This window comes from Equus caballus, chromosome 14 (assembly GCF_041296265.1).
Source record: "Equus caballus isolate H_3958 breed thoroughbred chromosome 14, TB-T2T, whole genome shotgun sequence".
NCBI lineage: Eukaryota > Metazoa > Chordata > Mammalia > Perissodactyla > Equidae > Equus > Equus caballus.
This window is the reverse complement of record NC_091697.1, coordinates 107,447,838-107,464,406: the sequence shown is the minus strand read 5'-3', so window position 1 is coordinate 107,464,406 and position 16,569 is coordinate 107,447,838. Positions and strand designations below refer to the sequence as shown.

The 16,569-nt window shown below is 51.3% G+C and overlaps 1 protein-coding gene across 2 annotated transcripts in view; it reads right to left on the bottom strand.

Annotated features, from left to right (window-relative positions):
- The window catches only part of ZNF366 (zinc finger protein 366), a 63,955-nt gene that overhangs the window by 11,807 nt on the left and 35,579 nt on the right, over positions 1 to 16,569 (bottom strand). For both annotated transcript variants that reach the window (XM_023618220.2, XM_001918349.5), the window contains exons 2-3: positions 7,919 to 9,264; positions 4,316 to 4,507 (exon numbers count right to left, since the gene is read on the bottom strand). In XM_023618220.2, the coding sequence (XP_023473988.1) occupies positions 4,316 to 4,507; positions 7,919 to 9,250 (1,524 nt within the window). In that variant the 5' untranslated portion in view covers positions 9,251 to 9,264. The remainder of the gene's footprint in view (positions 1 to 4,315; positions 4,508 to 7,918; positions 9,265 to 16,569) is intronic.

Sequence of the window (16,569 nt, the reverse complement as noted above, 5' to 3'; positions counted from 1 at the left end):
AGATGCACCCGGAAGCCTGCACTTGCCTATTCAGAGGGAAAAGGTCAAAGAGCTGCAGCCCAGCCGAGGAGAATGGCCTTCGCTCAGCCGCCCTTCCCTTCCATTCTTCTCTCTCTCTCTTTTAATAAGAAGGGTGTTCCTTTCCTCAAAGGGAGAGAGAGGGAGGGAGGGAGGGAGGGAGAGAGAGACTGTAAACTGTCCAAAAGGACCGTGAGAAAACAGGAAGCTTTGAAAAGTACAAGAGAAAGCAAGATGAAATCTATTTGCAGGCGGGCCCCTGGGGACATGTGAGGCATTGTTAAGAGGCCGCTCATACAGCTATATCCTTCCTTCTGCTGAGGAGGCTTTGCTGCCAAGAGGCTGCTATCTGGTCACTGCCTTAACCCCCTCAATGCCTGCCAGCCCAAGAGCCCAGATCCCAAGCACTGGGCCCCTAAAAGTCCCCACCTGGTTTCTCCCCTGATAGAGCATCCAGGAGCTGGAGGGGAAAATGGAGCCAGTTTGGCCAAGGTGGGGACCCTTTTCAGGGAGACCTCATCCTCTTCTGTCAGCTCTCCCCTTGGCCCTCGGCCCTCTGCTCAGACCAGGCTGCAGATGACCTGGTGATTCATAACTTAGGCAGCTCCCGGCTTCACCCATCTCAAAGGAGAGTTTGTCCCGGAAATTCTGGATGGCTGCTTTTCCTGGACAGGTTTCCCAAAGACGGCAGCTGGTTCTTTGCTTTTATGGAGTGTGGCCACTACAAGGATATCATCCAAGTCAACCCCCGTGTGCTTACGCAGAATCTGGGAAGCGCACTTCTGAAACCCGGCTTAAGTCTACAGGCACAGGGCTCTGGAGAAACTCCAGCTGGCTCCAAGGAGCAAAGAGCCCAAAGGCGAGCCAACAGCAAAGAGCCCAGAAGGGGAGGAATTTTTTCATACGAATAAAAAAACAGAAACATAGAATGGAAACCTTTCCTCCCCTCTAATTTTCCATCCTATTGTTAAAGTTTGATCCCACAGTGAGCGAACGTTTCTGCCTGCTGTGGACAGCTGTCTCTGCCAAGCACAGAGCCCAGAGAACCAGTTCACGTCACCACAGGGAGCAATGTATGTTAGGAAGGATTTTCAGTGGAGAATCCCAAGAAATTAGAATCTGTTACTGAAAGAATCCCCCTTTTTCACAAGTTTTTGGGTAAAGGAGACAGAGCTAATCCTTGGAGGATGGCTGCAGCGAGGCCTGTCTCTTTTTTCCAGCCACATCAATCACGTGAAGAGAATGACTCTCCCGTTACCACGGTGAAGCTCGGGTTTAGCTGTCCGGTCCTGCTCCCCAGCATCGCCGTGCAGCCAGCCGCCTCTTGTCTCAGGGCTACGAACTGCACAGTGATGAGCAATGGTCCTCCATTCCTCTCCCGACTCCCAAACCCCCAACAACCTCTGCCCAGGGCCAGCTTCCCACGAATCCAGCACAACAGGGATGGGAAGCAAGGTGCACAGGACACCATCTCGAGATGGCCCATCTCACCGTGCAATCTGGAGCGGGTTTACAAAAACCCAGAGCCCCATCACATAATCTGTAAACTCAGATGAGCTCTGAAATTCTTTGTAATGAAGAAGGGTGATGGTACAAAGATGACACCATGTAGGATGACATTTTGCAGGGAGACGGGACAAGTTGAGGAAGAACCTGCTGGTATGCTTCTGGCACTTTCCAGGAGACAGAGAGCTCCTGATGGAGATGGCTGACACCTGTTCTTGTTTCAGAAATGTCTAAGAATGGAGAAGGGCCACCTCAGTTTGACACAAATCCTCTTCAACAGCCAATTCTTTCCATTCTAATGACAGATACACTCTCCTGGGCAGCCCCCTGACCTGTAGTGTGGTCTCCTAGGAGCACCTCCCATCAGGAGGAAGCAGCCTTGCAGGTGACCATCGCAGTTCCTGTGCCAGGCTCGTCTCCCACGGGAGAGTGTAAACTAAGCATCATTTCTAAGCTGACATTCCATGCTATAAGCCCCTCTCGTCAGGGTTCCGTTGGTGTGGACCACACATCCAGAGCCCAATCCACCCTCAGGAAGAAGTCACCTTGAGTTTCTGAACCGTGATGGTGACCGTCAGACACCCTCTGGAGCATGGATGGCACCCTATCGGCAGGATGGTGGAAGAGAGGGAGTCCTGAGACTTCACGCTGGGCTGGCTCACCGCATCGGCGGGCCCAGGCCGCAGTGCTTTGTGCAGTGTTTGCACGCTGGGACTAGAGGGAGCCCTCAAAATCCTCAGATACCACCTGGTCCAAGAAACCCTCCATGTCCCCTGAGGCCTTGGAGGGTGGAGAAGCGGAACTGCCTCTGTGCCCCGAGATCACACCCAGCCTGCAAGCCCCTTCTTGTGTTGGCTCTGCCCCCTGACACATCCCTCCATCTCAGGGACGTTTTCTGCCTGATTTCACCACAACTGCTGGACCTGAACTGACGAGGGAGAGGTCAAGTTGGGTGGATCGGACAGGCATGCATTTTGGGGGGACTGTGAACTCTGCCAATGGCTCCCTTCGTATTCTAACAACCTTATGCGCTCTGCCTCCAGTGTTGACAAGGCAAAAAATACAGTTCGTGCTCAATGCCCAAGAGTAAACTCAACACGAGGAATGAAGACGGTAAAGGGTCCTCGTGCACACCTCCATTACGGGAAACAGCAAACCCCTGGCAGGAGGGAACAGCTCGGTTAAAGGGAAGGGTTCCAGGGTTCAGTGAAGCAGGAAGGAAATCAAAGACGTGCCTAAAGAGAGAGAAGAGGTGGGCCGGGGGGCCCAGGGGCTCACGCAGCCAGGGCTGGCTTTCCAGGGGTGCCATCTGTGCTGTCCCCCAGGGCCCCAGACTAGGAAGGTCTTGAACTTGTTGTAATGCTCTCCTCTCACAGTCTTGAAATTCTTAATAACGTTTGAACAAGGGGCCCCGCATTTTCCTTTTGCACCAGGCCCCGTGAATTATGTAGCCGGTCCTGCACGCAGCTTCCTCCCTGCTTCAGCTCGGAAGACTCAAGATGGACACACAGTGACTTTCGAACCACTGGGAACTTGAAGGAAAGGAGGGGAAACACAAGTGGGCGGCAGGAAAAGGGCTGGAGGGAGGGGGCTCCCTCCCCCGCCTCCGGAGGGGCCCGCACAGGTCGAGGGAAGCTCTGGCTCCTGACCCCTCTCACCCCGTCCAGGAGTGGCCAACACAGGAAAGAAGTCAGCTTCGCAGGGGGTTCCTCCAAGTGGGGACATGCAGCAGAGGGTTACAGCAGGAACGGCCCCGGGGCGCAGGGACCGTCCTATAGAGATGGGGCGGATGGAGCCCATCATTTGGACCCCACGGGACAGGCAGCACCAGACAGAGGGAGACCTTCCATTCCAAGCAGAATCGAGCGACGTGGTTTCCCTCATCTTCCCCTCAGCCCTCTCTTCGTGACCATGACCGGGATGACACTTGCCGGTACATTCCTTGAATTAAATCACCCAATCCTGAGCCAGATTCCTTCTCATTTTAGAAGTGGAGAAGAGAAGGGAAACAAGGCGGGGAGGGGTCAGGAGGGGGCCAGCGTGGGGAGCCAGAGCATTTCTGGGTAAAACCAGTCAGCGCCTTGAGCTTTACAAATCTCCAGCTCCAACGTGATTCCTGGGGACGAAATAAGAGCCCAAACCTTGTGCCCCATGGTACTCAGGAATAAAGAGAAGCACTCAGTTCTGTGCGCTCAGTTCTTCCTCGGCCCAAGCAAGCATGTCTGAGGTTCTCTGAGGGGCTAGTCTCGGAATCTCTTTCATTATCTCTGGGAAACCTGCCCTCGAATTACACTGCTCAGCCCAAGCATCTGGAGGGCAGCTGGGAGCAGAGGAAAGGGCGAGGCACAATGCTGGAAGCTTCTCTGACTGCTCTCTGTGTTCTCCTCATTGGCTTGTGAGGGGAAGAGGAGACGCCCCATGGCTCCCTTCTAGAGCGGGGGCTCCCCACATCACCTTCATCCTTCAGCGGCCTTGCTCCCCAAATGGGCCTCCCCGCTCATACTTCCCACCACCGGCTACCTCACCCCCTGGGCTCTGATTCCACAGTGAGACAAACAGGGCAGCTGCTCAGGGCCGAGCCGAGGGCCGGTGTGAGCACTGGTGTGCATGGGTGTGGTGGAAAGGACAGAGCAGCAGATGGGCCTGGGGTTGGCCGTGAACCCACTCTGAGCCTCAGTGGTCCCATTGGTGAAACACAGTCGAAGGCTCCCCAGAGACCCGGCCCCATGTGGCATTTGCACCACCCCGTGAGCCCTCTCTTTCGGGACTCCTCCCGGGGCCCCTCGCCCACCTTGCATTTGAAAGGCTTCACGTCAGAGTGGACTATCATGTGTGCCTTGAGGGTCTGCTTCTGCACAAAACTCTTGTAACACAGGTGACACTGGTAGGCCCGGATGTTGGTGTGGATCAGCACGTGTCTCTTCATGTTGGCCAGCAGGGTGAACTCCCGCCCGCAGATCCCGCATTTGTGCTCCTTCACGCCCTGGAAGGAGGCGAGATTCAAAAAGCCATGGTTAACAAGTAACACGCTCTCAGCAGGAGTGCAGTCTCCGTGTTTCTCGCCACAGAGGTCCACGGAGAGCTTGGGGATAGATGTTGAGTTCCAAATGGTGTGGCTCTGGCCTTGTTAAATTGCAATTTTCTTGAAAAGTGTTGATTAGACAATCTGTTTTTCCTTCTGAAAACCACTAACTAGCCAGACCTTTAGAGGAAAAGAAAGCCATTGCTTTCGTTGTCCCTGCTGCTGGTGGGGTGAATTCTACAGTGACATTTCTGGGCATTAATAGGATTTTGGTAAGAGCACTGAGGAATGATATGCAAAATGCGCCTGTAATTCGGCTTTCATGATGATGAAAAAATAAAACCTCCTAAACTGATATCACCATTTCCCATATGAAAACCAACGTTCTCTTCAGTTCTCATTAATGGACTTGGAAATCCCAGAAGAACAACTCTTATCCACACTTCAGTAAATCGCAACTTGACAATCACCTCTTGAGATGGCCCCGCCCACCGGGCTCCAACCGGCCACGGTGACCTCTGTGATGGGCCGTGGAGCCTCCTTGAGGCCGGCTTCTGAGAAATTTGGCACAAGAGAGCTCTCTGAATTAGAAAACAGGACAGAAGGAGATTTTCTAGTTTCCTGCTATTTGTGGGGAGTGTTTTGAGTCCTCAAGCCTCGAGGCCTCACCTGACAGCCCGTCCAGGACTCGCAGGAGGAGCAGAGCATTGCCAACCCTCACTCCCCATGCTTCCCCGCCAAGGCCTGTGCCAGAGATCTTGACCCAGAATGACTTTTTGGAAGGAAAACTTAGAGAACTATGGCATTAAAACTAAGGTTATTACAAGTTTAGAACAGCAGCTAAGCTAACAATTGTACCTTAAAAACCCCATATAAGTACCTTCTGTTGCCTGGTGTCCACAGCGATGACCTAAGGTGGGAGGGGGTCCAGGCTGACTCTCTCTGCCTACCTTTCCACTTCTTTAATTTGGGACATGGTGAGAAAGCACCACTCCTCGGTCTGGGCGAGCCCATGGCACCAAAGGGTGAGTTCAGGTCCCTCCCAGCCATTTACTGGCTGCATCACGTCAGACAAGTCGGGTGGCCCCTCCTGGGGAGGGCTCCCTCACCTCAAGATGAAGTGGGCACAGGTCAGGAGGACCTGGGGACCCTCCCCAGCTGGAATACTCTCTAGGCTGGGTGATTGCAGAGGAGCACGGATTTATGCTAAGGAAGAGATCTAAATCGTAATGTCCTCCTAAGAAGACGAGTCTTTAAAATGTGCTGTGTATTCAAACAGTGAGTCTAAAATTATGAAAACAATTTTCTTGATGGGTTTTAAAATTTACTTTAGCATCTTTCTTCTCAAGACTGTCCCTATACTTGGCTATGATTCAGTTGTGCTGGGACCAAGGAGAAGAATCTCCTTTCACTGTTTAGGGAATTCTCTAAAGAGAATTCTGCATCCAAAGCAAAATTCACATGTGGGCTGGCCTAGAACCCAAGTGCATGGGAGCCTGGACACAGCTTTGGGGAACCAAGGAAGCTGCTACGTCTCTAATAGGGTCAGTGAGGTCAGGGAGAGGGAGCCTGCAGGGTTGCTGGGGTGAGGGCAGGAAGGGGGTGCGGAAGGGGAAGTCTTGACAACAGGGTTTGAGCTCAGGCGCTAGAGTCAGAGATTCTGGGTGACACCCCCATGCCTCGGTGTCTTTACCTGCAAATCTGGAGTCAGGATAGCCTAGGCAGCCCTAGAGATGCTGAAGAGGATTCAGTGAGGAGTCAAGCTCCTGGCACACAGCAGGTGTTCGTAAATCCTGCCCCTCTCTGTTTGACTAAATGCATCTTGTTTCCTAATTCAATTGAGGCATTTCAGATACCAGCTGTCTTTCCCATTTTGACTTCATTATCTACTATCTTACAGAATTTTTATAGGCTCCTTTGATTCCACACATGTAGGAGTCCCTGAAACCAGACAACGCTCCCCTTTGTGGCTGAAACTCGGTCTGGGTTCCTCGTGGATGGCTCCTGCACCGGGCAGCTGCCTCCTCCCTGGACGGTCTCTACGGCGCCTTCAGTGGGGCAGGAGCTGTTTGTGCGAGCCCACAAGGCAGCTACACCTTTCATCTCTGCTGCCAGAAGACGCCCCATGTTTTGTCCTAACCTATCAGATGAAACCCACTATGACAGAGCAGAAATGTTACCTTGGCTGGACCAAGTCCTCCACTGACCTTTCAGAATTAAAGCGTGTTTAGAAATTCTGGCTTGCCGGAAGTTTCTCCCGACAAGAAAACCACCTGAGGGGCCAGCCTGGTGGCCCAGTGGTTAAGTTTGCACATTCTGCTTTGGCGGCCCAGGGTTCGCTGGTTCGAATACTGGATACGGACCTACACACCGTTTGTCAGGCCATGCTGTGGCAGGCGTCCCACATAAAATAGAGGAAGATGGGCATGGCTGTTGGCTTAGGGCCAGTCTTCCTCAAAAGAAAAAAAAAATTGAGAAAAAAGAAAAAGAAACAAAAAAAGAGAGAGAGAGAGAAAAGAAAACCACCTGAAGTCAAGGGTGTGAGGGTAGAGGTCAGTGGCGTGAACCTCGCCTTCAGAAGCTCAAAGCTGATCCAAGTCAGCTCGGCTGGGTATGACTGCACGGACACCACCGGGGCCTTGTTTTAGTTCATTCTGAATGACTCCAGGGCTGTGGCTGAACTTAGACCCTGGGCCTGTGTCTCTCCTTGAAGACTTGAGGGCAGGGAAGATCAAACATACCAGAGAAAGATGCTCTCTCGTGCCTCCTACAATACAAACTATGGGGCACTGCGCCCAGCGAGGCAGGGGCTCCCCCAGGGAAGCACAGACCCCCTGGACCCACCCGGGCAGCCTCTGCTCCCCCAGAGCCACCTGCACATGAAGCAGGTCTCACAGGTGAAAAAGGGAGCAAACAACCTAAAAGTCAGCCACTGCTTCAGCAGCAAAAGACAAGGGAATCCTCTAGATTTTTCTAGAAGGCTCTGATTAGTATATCCCAGACACAGAGCTGGTCTTGGGTACGCAGGGCCTGACGACACGTTCGTGCTAGTGCCCTGGATGAAGTTTCCGGAAACGGAATTTTAGGGATCCTAGGAGGCGAAGAAGCCACAGCACAAGGCCAGCTGCTTCCTTCATCCTTGCTGGCCCTCCGCTGCAACCTGTCCGCATCCCTCAGGTCTAGGCCCGCCTTGGACTCCGGACGGCCGGACGGGAAAGGACTCCCCACGCTCCCCGCTTCCGGGGGAGGAAGGACATCAGGGCTCGGGTAAGGGGATCCCCCAGCCGGGTCAGAGGCGGGGAGCAGCGCGGGCGCCGGCCCAGCCCCGGGCCCCGCCCCGTTCCCGCCCGCCCGGAGCAGGGGGCGCCGTACCTTGTGCGTGAGCGAGTGCTGCTTGAGGTGGTGCGGCTGCACGAACTCCATGCCGCACTCGGAGCAGATGTAGGGCCGGATGTCCTTGTGCTTCATCATGTGGTTCTGCAGCTGGCTCGGGTACTGGAAGGTCTTGTCGCACTCGGAGCAGCTGTACTGCACGGGCCCGCGGTGCGTGGTGAGGTGCCGCTTGAGCTGGGCCAGCGTGGGGAAGTCGAGGCCGCACTCCACGCAGATGTTGTCCCGCCCGCTGGCGTGCTTGGCCTCGTGGGCCTTGAGCTCGCTGGGGTAGGCGAAGCCGCGGCCGCACACGCGGCAGTTGTGCGGCTTCACCTCGCTGTGCTGCATCATGTGGCGCTTCAGGTGGCTGGTCTGCGTGAAGGCCTTGTGGCACACCTGGCACTTGTGGGGCCGCGTGCCCTGGTGCGTGAGCATGTGCGTGTGCAGGTGGCTGAGCTGCTTGAAGAGCTTCCCGCAGCGCGTGCACGCGTGCGGCTTGATGCCGCTGTGGCCCAGGATGTGCGTCACCAGGTTGTACTTGGACGTGTAGGACTTGTCGCAGGTGGGGCACTGCCAGCGCTTCTGCGCCCCGCCCACGGCCACGTAGTAGCTGTCGTCCACCTGCACGTTCACGTCCACCCTCTCCACCTTCTGCCGGGCCTCCTCGGGCCCCGGGGGCTCGGCCTTGCGGGGCAGCAGCGGCGCGGGGGGCGGCTTGGGCAGGAAGGCGTGCCGGCCGAAGGGGAAGGGGGCAGCGGAGGGCAGGAAGAAGGGCAGCAGCAGCCCCGGGGGCACCTTGGGGTAGCAGGGGTAGGGCGCGGGCAGGAACGGGGGCGCGGCGGGCTGGGGCCACACGGCGCTCGGCTTCAAGGGCTCCTGCTTCACGGGCCGGCCCCCCAGGGGCTCCAGAGCGCGGTAGAGCTGGAAGCCCACGTTGCACAGGTCGATCATCTGCGAGTCCCGCGCGGGCCGCGGGGGCTGCGCGAACAGCAGCGGGAGGCCCTGGGCGCCGCGGGCCTTGCTCTCCTCGGGGGGCAGCGCCGGGGCCAAGGCGTCCGCCGGCTGGTTGGAGGGCATCTTGGTGGGCATGCTCTTCCGTTTCCGAGACCCTCCTCCTTCAAAGACCCCCGGAAACCCGTCTAGGTCTCCCGGAGGAGGTTCATACCGAAACTGGGGGAAGGGCCCCCGGAGAGCTTCCGGGAAGAGGTGTCTTGGGGGAGCTTTCTCCCGGGAAACCACGGGCTGCAGGCAGTGGGGGAAGGAGGCGGCCCTCTTCACGCCCAAACCGAAATGCACATCCTCATCTTTGATCCTCTTCATTTCCTTCTGCATCCTTGGCGATTCTCCTTTGAAGAGAAGGAAATTGGTTGTTTAAAGAAAAAAATCCCTTCTTCCCTTAAGGGCTTTGGCTAGATGTCAGTACTAATGTATGAAGAGCAATGCTTGTTTAATACTGACGCTCCTTTATCCTAGGACTGTTCAGAATATGTCGTTTCCCCTTGCAAACCCAGTTACTCATGTGGAAAGCAGTGGCCTCCTGGAGCCGGACCTTAGGGCTCCAGTGTAAATCCTCAGCCACAGACCCGTAGCAGTGGGGACAGGAGCGTGGGAGTGCACTAGATTGAGAAGAAACCTGACCACTCATCGGCCATTGTCCCCACTTACGATGAGGGTACGAAGGCCCAGAGAGATGAAATGACAAGCTCAAGTCCCACAGCTACACAGTGCAGGAGCCAGAACTGGGACGCACTCTGCTGCGACTTTGCAGCCCGAGATGGAACTGCATCTGCTAATGTGGCTTAAATGTGTCTTTTAGAGTCGTTTCTTCTCTGAGAGAACCAGTGATTTCCACTGCCTCTTCCTGTCTGGGGGCCTTTGCTGCTGGAGGAATGGGGACAGTGAAAGCTACACAGGAGAAGCGACTTTAATACTTAACTCAGTTCTCAGATTTTCTGGGCATCCATGGGGTTGGGGCTTAGGAATTAAGAGGGAGGGGGAGGTCGCGTGTCCTCCGGTGAAAGGGGGGCCCAGCTGTGTCCCATCCTTTCCCTTCTTCCTAAAATTCCTACTGAAAGGCTAGTCTGCCGCTGCTGCCTCGAGGAGCAGACCCATGTAGGAGATGATGAGAGCAGGGGGACAATGAAATGTGCAGCTTTGTGAGCCTGGGAGGTGTGTGGGAAGAGTACGAAAATGAGGGCGGTGGTGCTGCCGCTGAGGAAGGACCAGGATGCGGATGGAGAGGGTAGAGGCTGAAGGGTGGTCTTTCACGTGTACTGGATCATGTCTTGGCTTGCAATTCAGCAGGTCCTGAGCCCTAAATTCACATGGAGTTATAGAAGGTGTGGCCCTGCTCCAAGAATTTGTTACATCTGTAAAGATAATTGGCTTTCAGACAAGGCTGAGGTGTCCTATCAAAATAGAGGAAAAACAAATGGCAGCTCCTTTCTCTGGAATTTCATTTTGACCACAGTTGGTTTTATACCCCTTTTGGAGCAAAAACGCTGCTCCGACTGGAGAGACCTCTTCCAGGCTCTAAGTGACAAGGGCAAACCACAGCTGAGCCCGTCCAGACAAAACTGGTTCTGTCTGCTTTATTCTGATCTGGTTAAGACTCAGTGACTCCTACTTCAGTTAAAGAGCTTGACTGGAGAATGAGTAAAAAAGAGATGTGTCAGAGCATGGGCCAGAACTTACTGAGTTTTTTGTGTATTTTATTGTTAAGAAAATATTTGAAAATGCACAGCTGATGACATCTGGTGCCTTTATACTGTGTGCTGTATCTTAGACTTACGTGGAAAGGAGTTATCACTAATTTTGAATCGGAAGGTGTTTTGGTTTATACGCATTCTTATTGCCTTTGCTCGATACTTTTGTTTTCAGTTGTGACGTAGTCTCCTAGTTGACTCATTTTAGCATATTAGGAGTGGCATTTCTAATATAATGCTAATTTCAAAAATATATTTCTTTTCAGTGTTTGCAGTTTTATTTTGTCTCTACTGACCTAGTAAAGCAAAGAAACATTACTGAACGGAGGCAATGTGTTTTTTAACATAAATGGCAGAATTATGTACCCCAAATGCACTTACATATGTACATTTTAATTTCCTCCCTCTTTTAATATGATACAAATTTTCCCCCAGTTTCTGACTTCTGCATATATACACTGTACCCCTAAAATAGTAGTCTGCTTGCTCTGGAATAAAATCAGTAACTCAGGAGGTTTAAAACAGCATTGTGATCCATCCATGGACATTTTTTCCAGATCTTTGAAACAGCAGTCTCCTTCTGCGTAAAGATCTGAAGGAGCACTGCCTTTCTCTACAGAGGTCAAGGAGAGCTTGGATCTACTTCCTCTCACCCTTCTCGAGAGAGAAATCAGCTGTAGCTGCTGCTAGTTATTAATATCCCTGTCTTTTGAGCACAGGGTGCTAAGAAGAGGCCCCAGGGGGTAAAAGAAAAACACGCGGAAAATAAATCCATCCCAGGGACGGGTGTGTGGAATGGAGGAGCAGGGAAAAGATGTCTTCCTTGGGAGATCATTTGTCTTGAAATGAGCCAACTTAAAACTCTGAGCAGCCTCTGCAAAAATATTAATAGACTCCTGGAAAACCTCACTGTGTGCCACCCATGAGCTCCTCTCTGTTTCTAAAATAGGTCCACAGGCATCCGTAACAGATACGAGATTCCTATGCAGGAGGTGAGAGAGGCTTGGAGGCAGCGAAAATCTACTCAGCCAAGGCAGGGCAGGGGGCGGGGAGCTGCAGGCCCTCCCCTGGTCAGCAAGCTGCGGCAGCTCCCAGAAAACCAGGAGGTTGTAAGATCGTTGCCCACCAGGACATGCTGAAACAATAAGCAGAAAGAAAGAAGAACTGAAATTGTAGAAGTACACAGCTAGGGGATAGTGGAAAGATCTTTGGTCTGGAGCCTGAGGATCTGGGTTTGAATGCTGGCTTTGTTAGCAGCTGTGGGAAATTGAGCAAGTTAATTTGGGGGTTTGATTTTTCTCATCCGTGAAATGGGGGTTGGGATATCCCCGTAGGGTTGTTGGTGACTTAAAATAGAGTGTGTATGTGAAAGTCTGTTAAACACTAGACAATGTGGTACCCCTGAGGGTTAAGAAAGACCGGACAGGAGAGGAGGGCTGGGGTGGTGACCAATGGATTGATGCCGACTGACATCATCTGTTCTCCAAGCTGAAGATCTTGGTCACCATTGACTGGCATCTGGAGCTCTGCTTTGCAAGTTCAAAACCAAGACTACCCATTTACCCTGAGTTGGTCTTGTTGCGGTGGTGAATGGGGACCACACTCAAAGAGGCCAATAGGTAAGGCCAGGATGAGTTCATTCATTCAGTGTGATGAAGCTTGTAGTTTAAGAATACTCCCCCATCCTTCCTCTATGGCCCTCTTCCTGCTGTGGAGATATCTTCCGACCTACGTTAACAACATGGCGTTGGTGAGTGGGGGCCCAGGGATTGGGTGTCTCGTGAACTATGGGCAGCCAGAGAATTGCCCCAGTCTAACATCAGAGGTCACCTTCCTAGAGACAAGAGGACCTGTTTGTGAAACCCAAAGTCTCAGACCCTGGGACAGTGCTGGGTCAAAACAAGCTCTCGCAATTCCTGCTAGACTGCAGGGGCAAGGACTGGGTCTGTCCACTCACGGCTGCATTTCTACTCCCCAGCATGGCGTTTGGCACGAGGTGGATCCTCAGTGAACTGCTGTGGGGTGAGAGAACGAATGAATCCTTCTTGTTTTTAAAGTCTCCACACAGAACTTTAAAATGTGTAATTTTACGGGCTGGCCCAGTGGTGCAGCAGTTAAGTTCACATGTTCAGCTTTGGAGGCCGGGGGTTTGCCAGTTTGGATCCTGGGTGTGGACCTACATGCCGCTTGGCAAGCCATGCTGTGGCAGCGTCCCACATATGAAGTAGAGGAAGATGGGCACGGATGTTAGCTCAGGGCCAGTCTTCCTCAACAAAAAGAGGAGGATTGGTGGCAGATGTTAGCTCAGGGCCAGTCTTCCTCAGGAAAAAGAGGAGGATTGGCAGTGGATGTTAGCTCAGGGCTAATCTTCCTCAAAAAAAAAAAAAGTGTAATTTTATCTGACATTATTTAGACTGCAGGTGACTTTTGGGTACGTCCCTAATCAGATCATGAGCACACTCATAAACACTCGGGTGGTTATGGGAAGAACTCGATATACACACGTGTGTGTGCTGTTGCTTACCCCCCTCACTGTCCAAGGGCACCTCACTGTCCACCGTTCTCTGAACTGACCCTCACGTTCCAGGTAAGCCCTAAATCCTGGCTACACTGGTGCCAGGGAGCCATCCTTAGAGTGCCACCAGGTTGTGCAACCCAGTCAGAAAACAGATGCACAGAAAGTCCAGCGGGCAGTAGGAGGTAGAAAGAAAGAGCTCTGAACAGAGAATGTGAGCCGGAAACCAAGCGTGGGTGGTCACCCTGCACGCTCCCACCCAAAGGAAAAGTTTGGGAAGTCAGTGGCAGTCCACCCTTTGTACTAATGTGGGGGTGGGGAAGGAGAGGCCTTAGAATAATGGTGCATGCTCATTACTGTGGTCAGAAAATGTTCTAAGCTCCTGGCTTTCTTCCACATAAACTCAAACACCAAACTCAATAGGCTATAAAGCAAATCGTTTGAGGAGGAAAATATTGGGTTGATCTGTGTTAGGGGACTCTGGGACTCGGGATGTGTCTCTAACAGGTATCATCCATGAGAGTTAGTTACGAGGAAATGGGGAATGAATGGATTTTAAAAACAAAAACAAAGTCTCCTTTTTGAACCATGAAGACCAATGAGAAATGCAAGGCCCATCCAAGATGAAACTACATTTAGTTTGGGGGAAAAAAATGCTTCTAATAATGCCCTTTAATTGGGAATTCACCTACTGCACCAAAATATAAATATTCCCCAGATAAAATTACTGGTATTTTGTGGTTCTCATTCGAATCGAAGGTCATTCCAGTAAATGCTATCAGGAGAGTCATGATGAGTCAGCATGCCCAGGGCAGAGCTGTTCGTCTCCACTGCACAACACGGATTCCTCTCCATCCTGGAACTCAGGAAAGAATATACTCTCACATTCTTTGCTCCTTGAAGACTTCCGGTGTTTCATTGGAAAATGTTCCCTTTTACTCTTGGGGACACTGGCTTCCCTTTTGATGTGAGAGAGTGGCGCTTGACTTGCATGGTCTATCCTGGGGCTGTGCTCTCAAGAGAGGGAAGCAGGGCAGAGGGGAGGGTTGCGGAAGAGTCTAAGAATAAGAAACAAAGGGTGGGGGTTGCGGGAGGAAGGCAGGCTGGGACAGAGGTGGACTGACTCTGCCCGCTCTCTGTCCATACAAAGGGATCTTGTTAGCAGGCTCCTCCAAAGTGGGACTTGATTGGATCTCCTGGTTCCTTCTGAATTTGTGATAACAAAAGGAGACTTTTTGCATCTTAGAATTAAATGTTCTAATGACTCAACATAATTGTCTTAATATATGTGGTTGTACATGCTGAGTTCTTCAAGCAATGATCCAGCCCTGCGGGGTGGCAGGGCGGTGATTGGCAGAAACGTACCTATCTGGCCGAGAGAGCGATGCGTTCTCAAAGAAGTGAACGGTCTGCCTTGTCGCTCCCTGGGTTAGTGGTAGAGTGAAGAACTGGTGACCAGATGTCTGGGAGCCAGACCCCAGGCCCTTCTGGATACCCTTCTGGCCCCCATCTAATTTATACACCCAAATTCCTCCGATTTTGTTGTAAAAAGTAACCTGTCAGTCTCTGGCATGGGCTGAGGCCCCTGGGTGGTCTGGAAATATTGATTGGTGATGAGACCTGTTCACGTGTGAAATAGTCAACAGAACTCACATATTTTTTAAAAGTTCCTAAATAGCACCAAGACATAACATAAAGTCAAGTTTAGTTTTCCATTGTTCAAATTGTTCATAATGAGCATGCATATATATTGTTTATATATATGTATATAATATATATATATATATAGGTGGTTGTTTTCAAGAGCCCTTATGAAAACAGCAACAATCGAGCTCCTACCTTGCACAGGTTAAATGGAATGGGGTTTTGTTTAGGAAAGTGCTTATGCCTAGGGCTAGTTTCTGGAAAGCAGGAAAGAATGTACTTTCTTGAGCACTAGAACAGCTGCTCGCGTGTTGGGGTTATCTCTGTCCGCGTGACCCATTTAAAGGAAGGAAACGAATTGGAGATATGACTTAGCAGTTCTCCTTCCCAACCCTCAGAGCTAATGTGCCTCGTGTGGATGGAGCTCCAACTGGAATGTTAGAATTTTTCTGCAACTTTCTTTGGGGGAAATGTCCTTAGAATACATGTCAATTTTGGGTTTTATGTTCATCGTTCAAGAAAACTTGATATCCTCACTCCTAGCTGAGCAAATCTACATCTGCGTGTCAGAAAGCTTCAGTTTGTCCATCTCTGAGAATGGCAGCATATTTGGTCTGGTGGACCTCAGAATTGGTAGATATTGCCAGAAAATATGGCCCTTGCAAGCAAAAGCGATAATTTGAATTAACACTTTTAGTGTTGAATATTTGGGAAATATTCACCAACAGCCAAGGTGACCAGACTTCACCTTCTAATCAACTCACATCCGGGGCATCACCTGGTAATATGCATACATATATAAAGAGGGGAGCTGAGTCATAAGAATTTGATGATATCGATTCCTGCACTTCCTGCTTCCCCAACCAGCGCCTCAGCCGTCTTTGTCAGTGTGTTCTGTACAACAAAGGAAGACTTTGGGGACTTGCCAAGTGGGGCTGACCTTTGACTAACTGCATTAAGAAAGTCAGGTGTATGTAAGTCGAAAATAAACTACATCCGACCTTGAAAGTAAGGATAAAGATGAATCTGATTTGAAGATTCACAGTCATTACGGAATTGCCCACTGCAAATATGACTGATGCCGCTTCTCCCCTCTACCCATCCCTGAGTTTCTCCTTGGCTCCTTCCCAATGCTGAGAAGGAACTCTGGGGTGCTAAGGAGGAGACTCTTGGGTTTTGAGCAATGTCAGGTTCTCCCCCAGGGCCCAAAGGTAGTTAAGTTGCTTCAAAGCTCCTTTCAGGCTAAAATAAACGTTCATTCCTGTTTATGCCGCCGCAGAGTCATAAACTGTCAAAGCACAGAGCGTGCCCCAGCCCTCGGATAGAGTGAGTCCCTCCTTCCTCTCAGCTCCCAGAGTCTGCACCCGCACCCTGAGGCTGCTTCCTCCTGGAGCGTTGCAGAGATCTGCTGCCCACAACGCTGACCCCCTGGAGGTCAGGACCAATTCCGGAACTTTCCTGCGTCTTCACTGCCTTGGACAATGGCTGGTACTTACTAACATTTTTAAGTGATAAATTTTCAAGTTGCAATAATTTTCCAGTCTTAAAATGATTTTATTCTGTTTTTAAACAATAGCTAGTAGATAAAACTACCAAAAAAATCTGTGGAATTCTTTCCTTATACTCTTCCCTTTCTGCTCCCCTTCTAACAAATAGGAGAATGCTTTTTTGGTTTAGGATTAGTCATCAAAAGGGCTATAATTAGTTTTAAGATCTGGTTCAACTTGCTTGTTAAGCGCAAATGTGTCCTACAGGCTATTCTAACGGTCCGCTATGTGTGGTGTTTA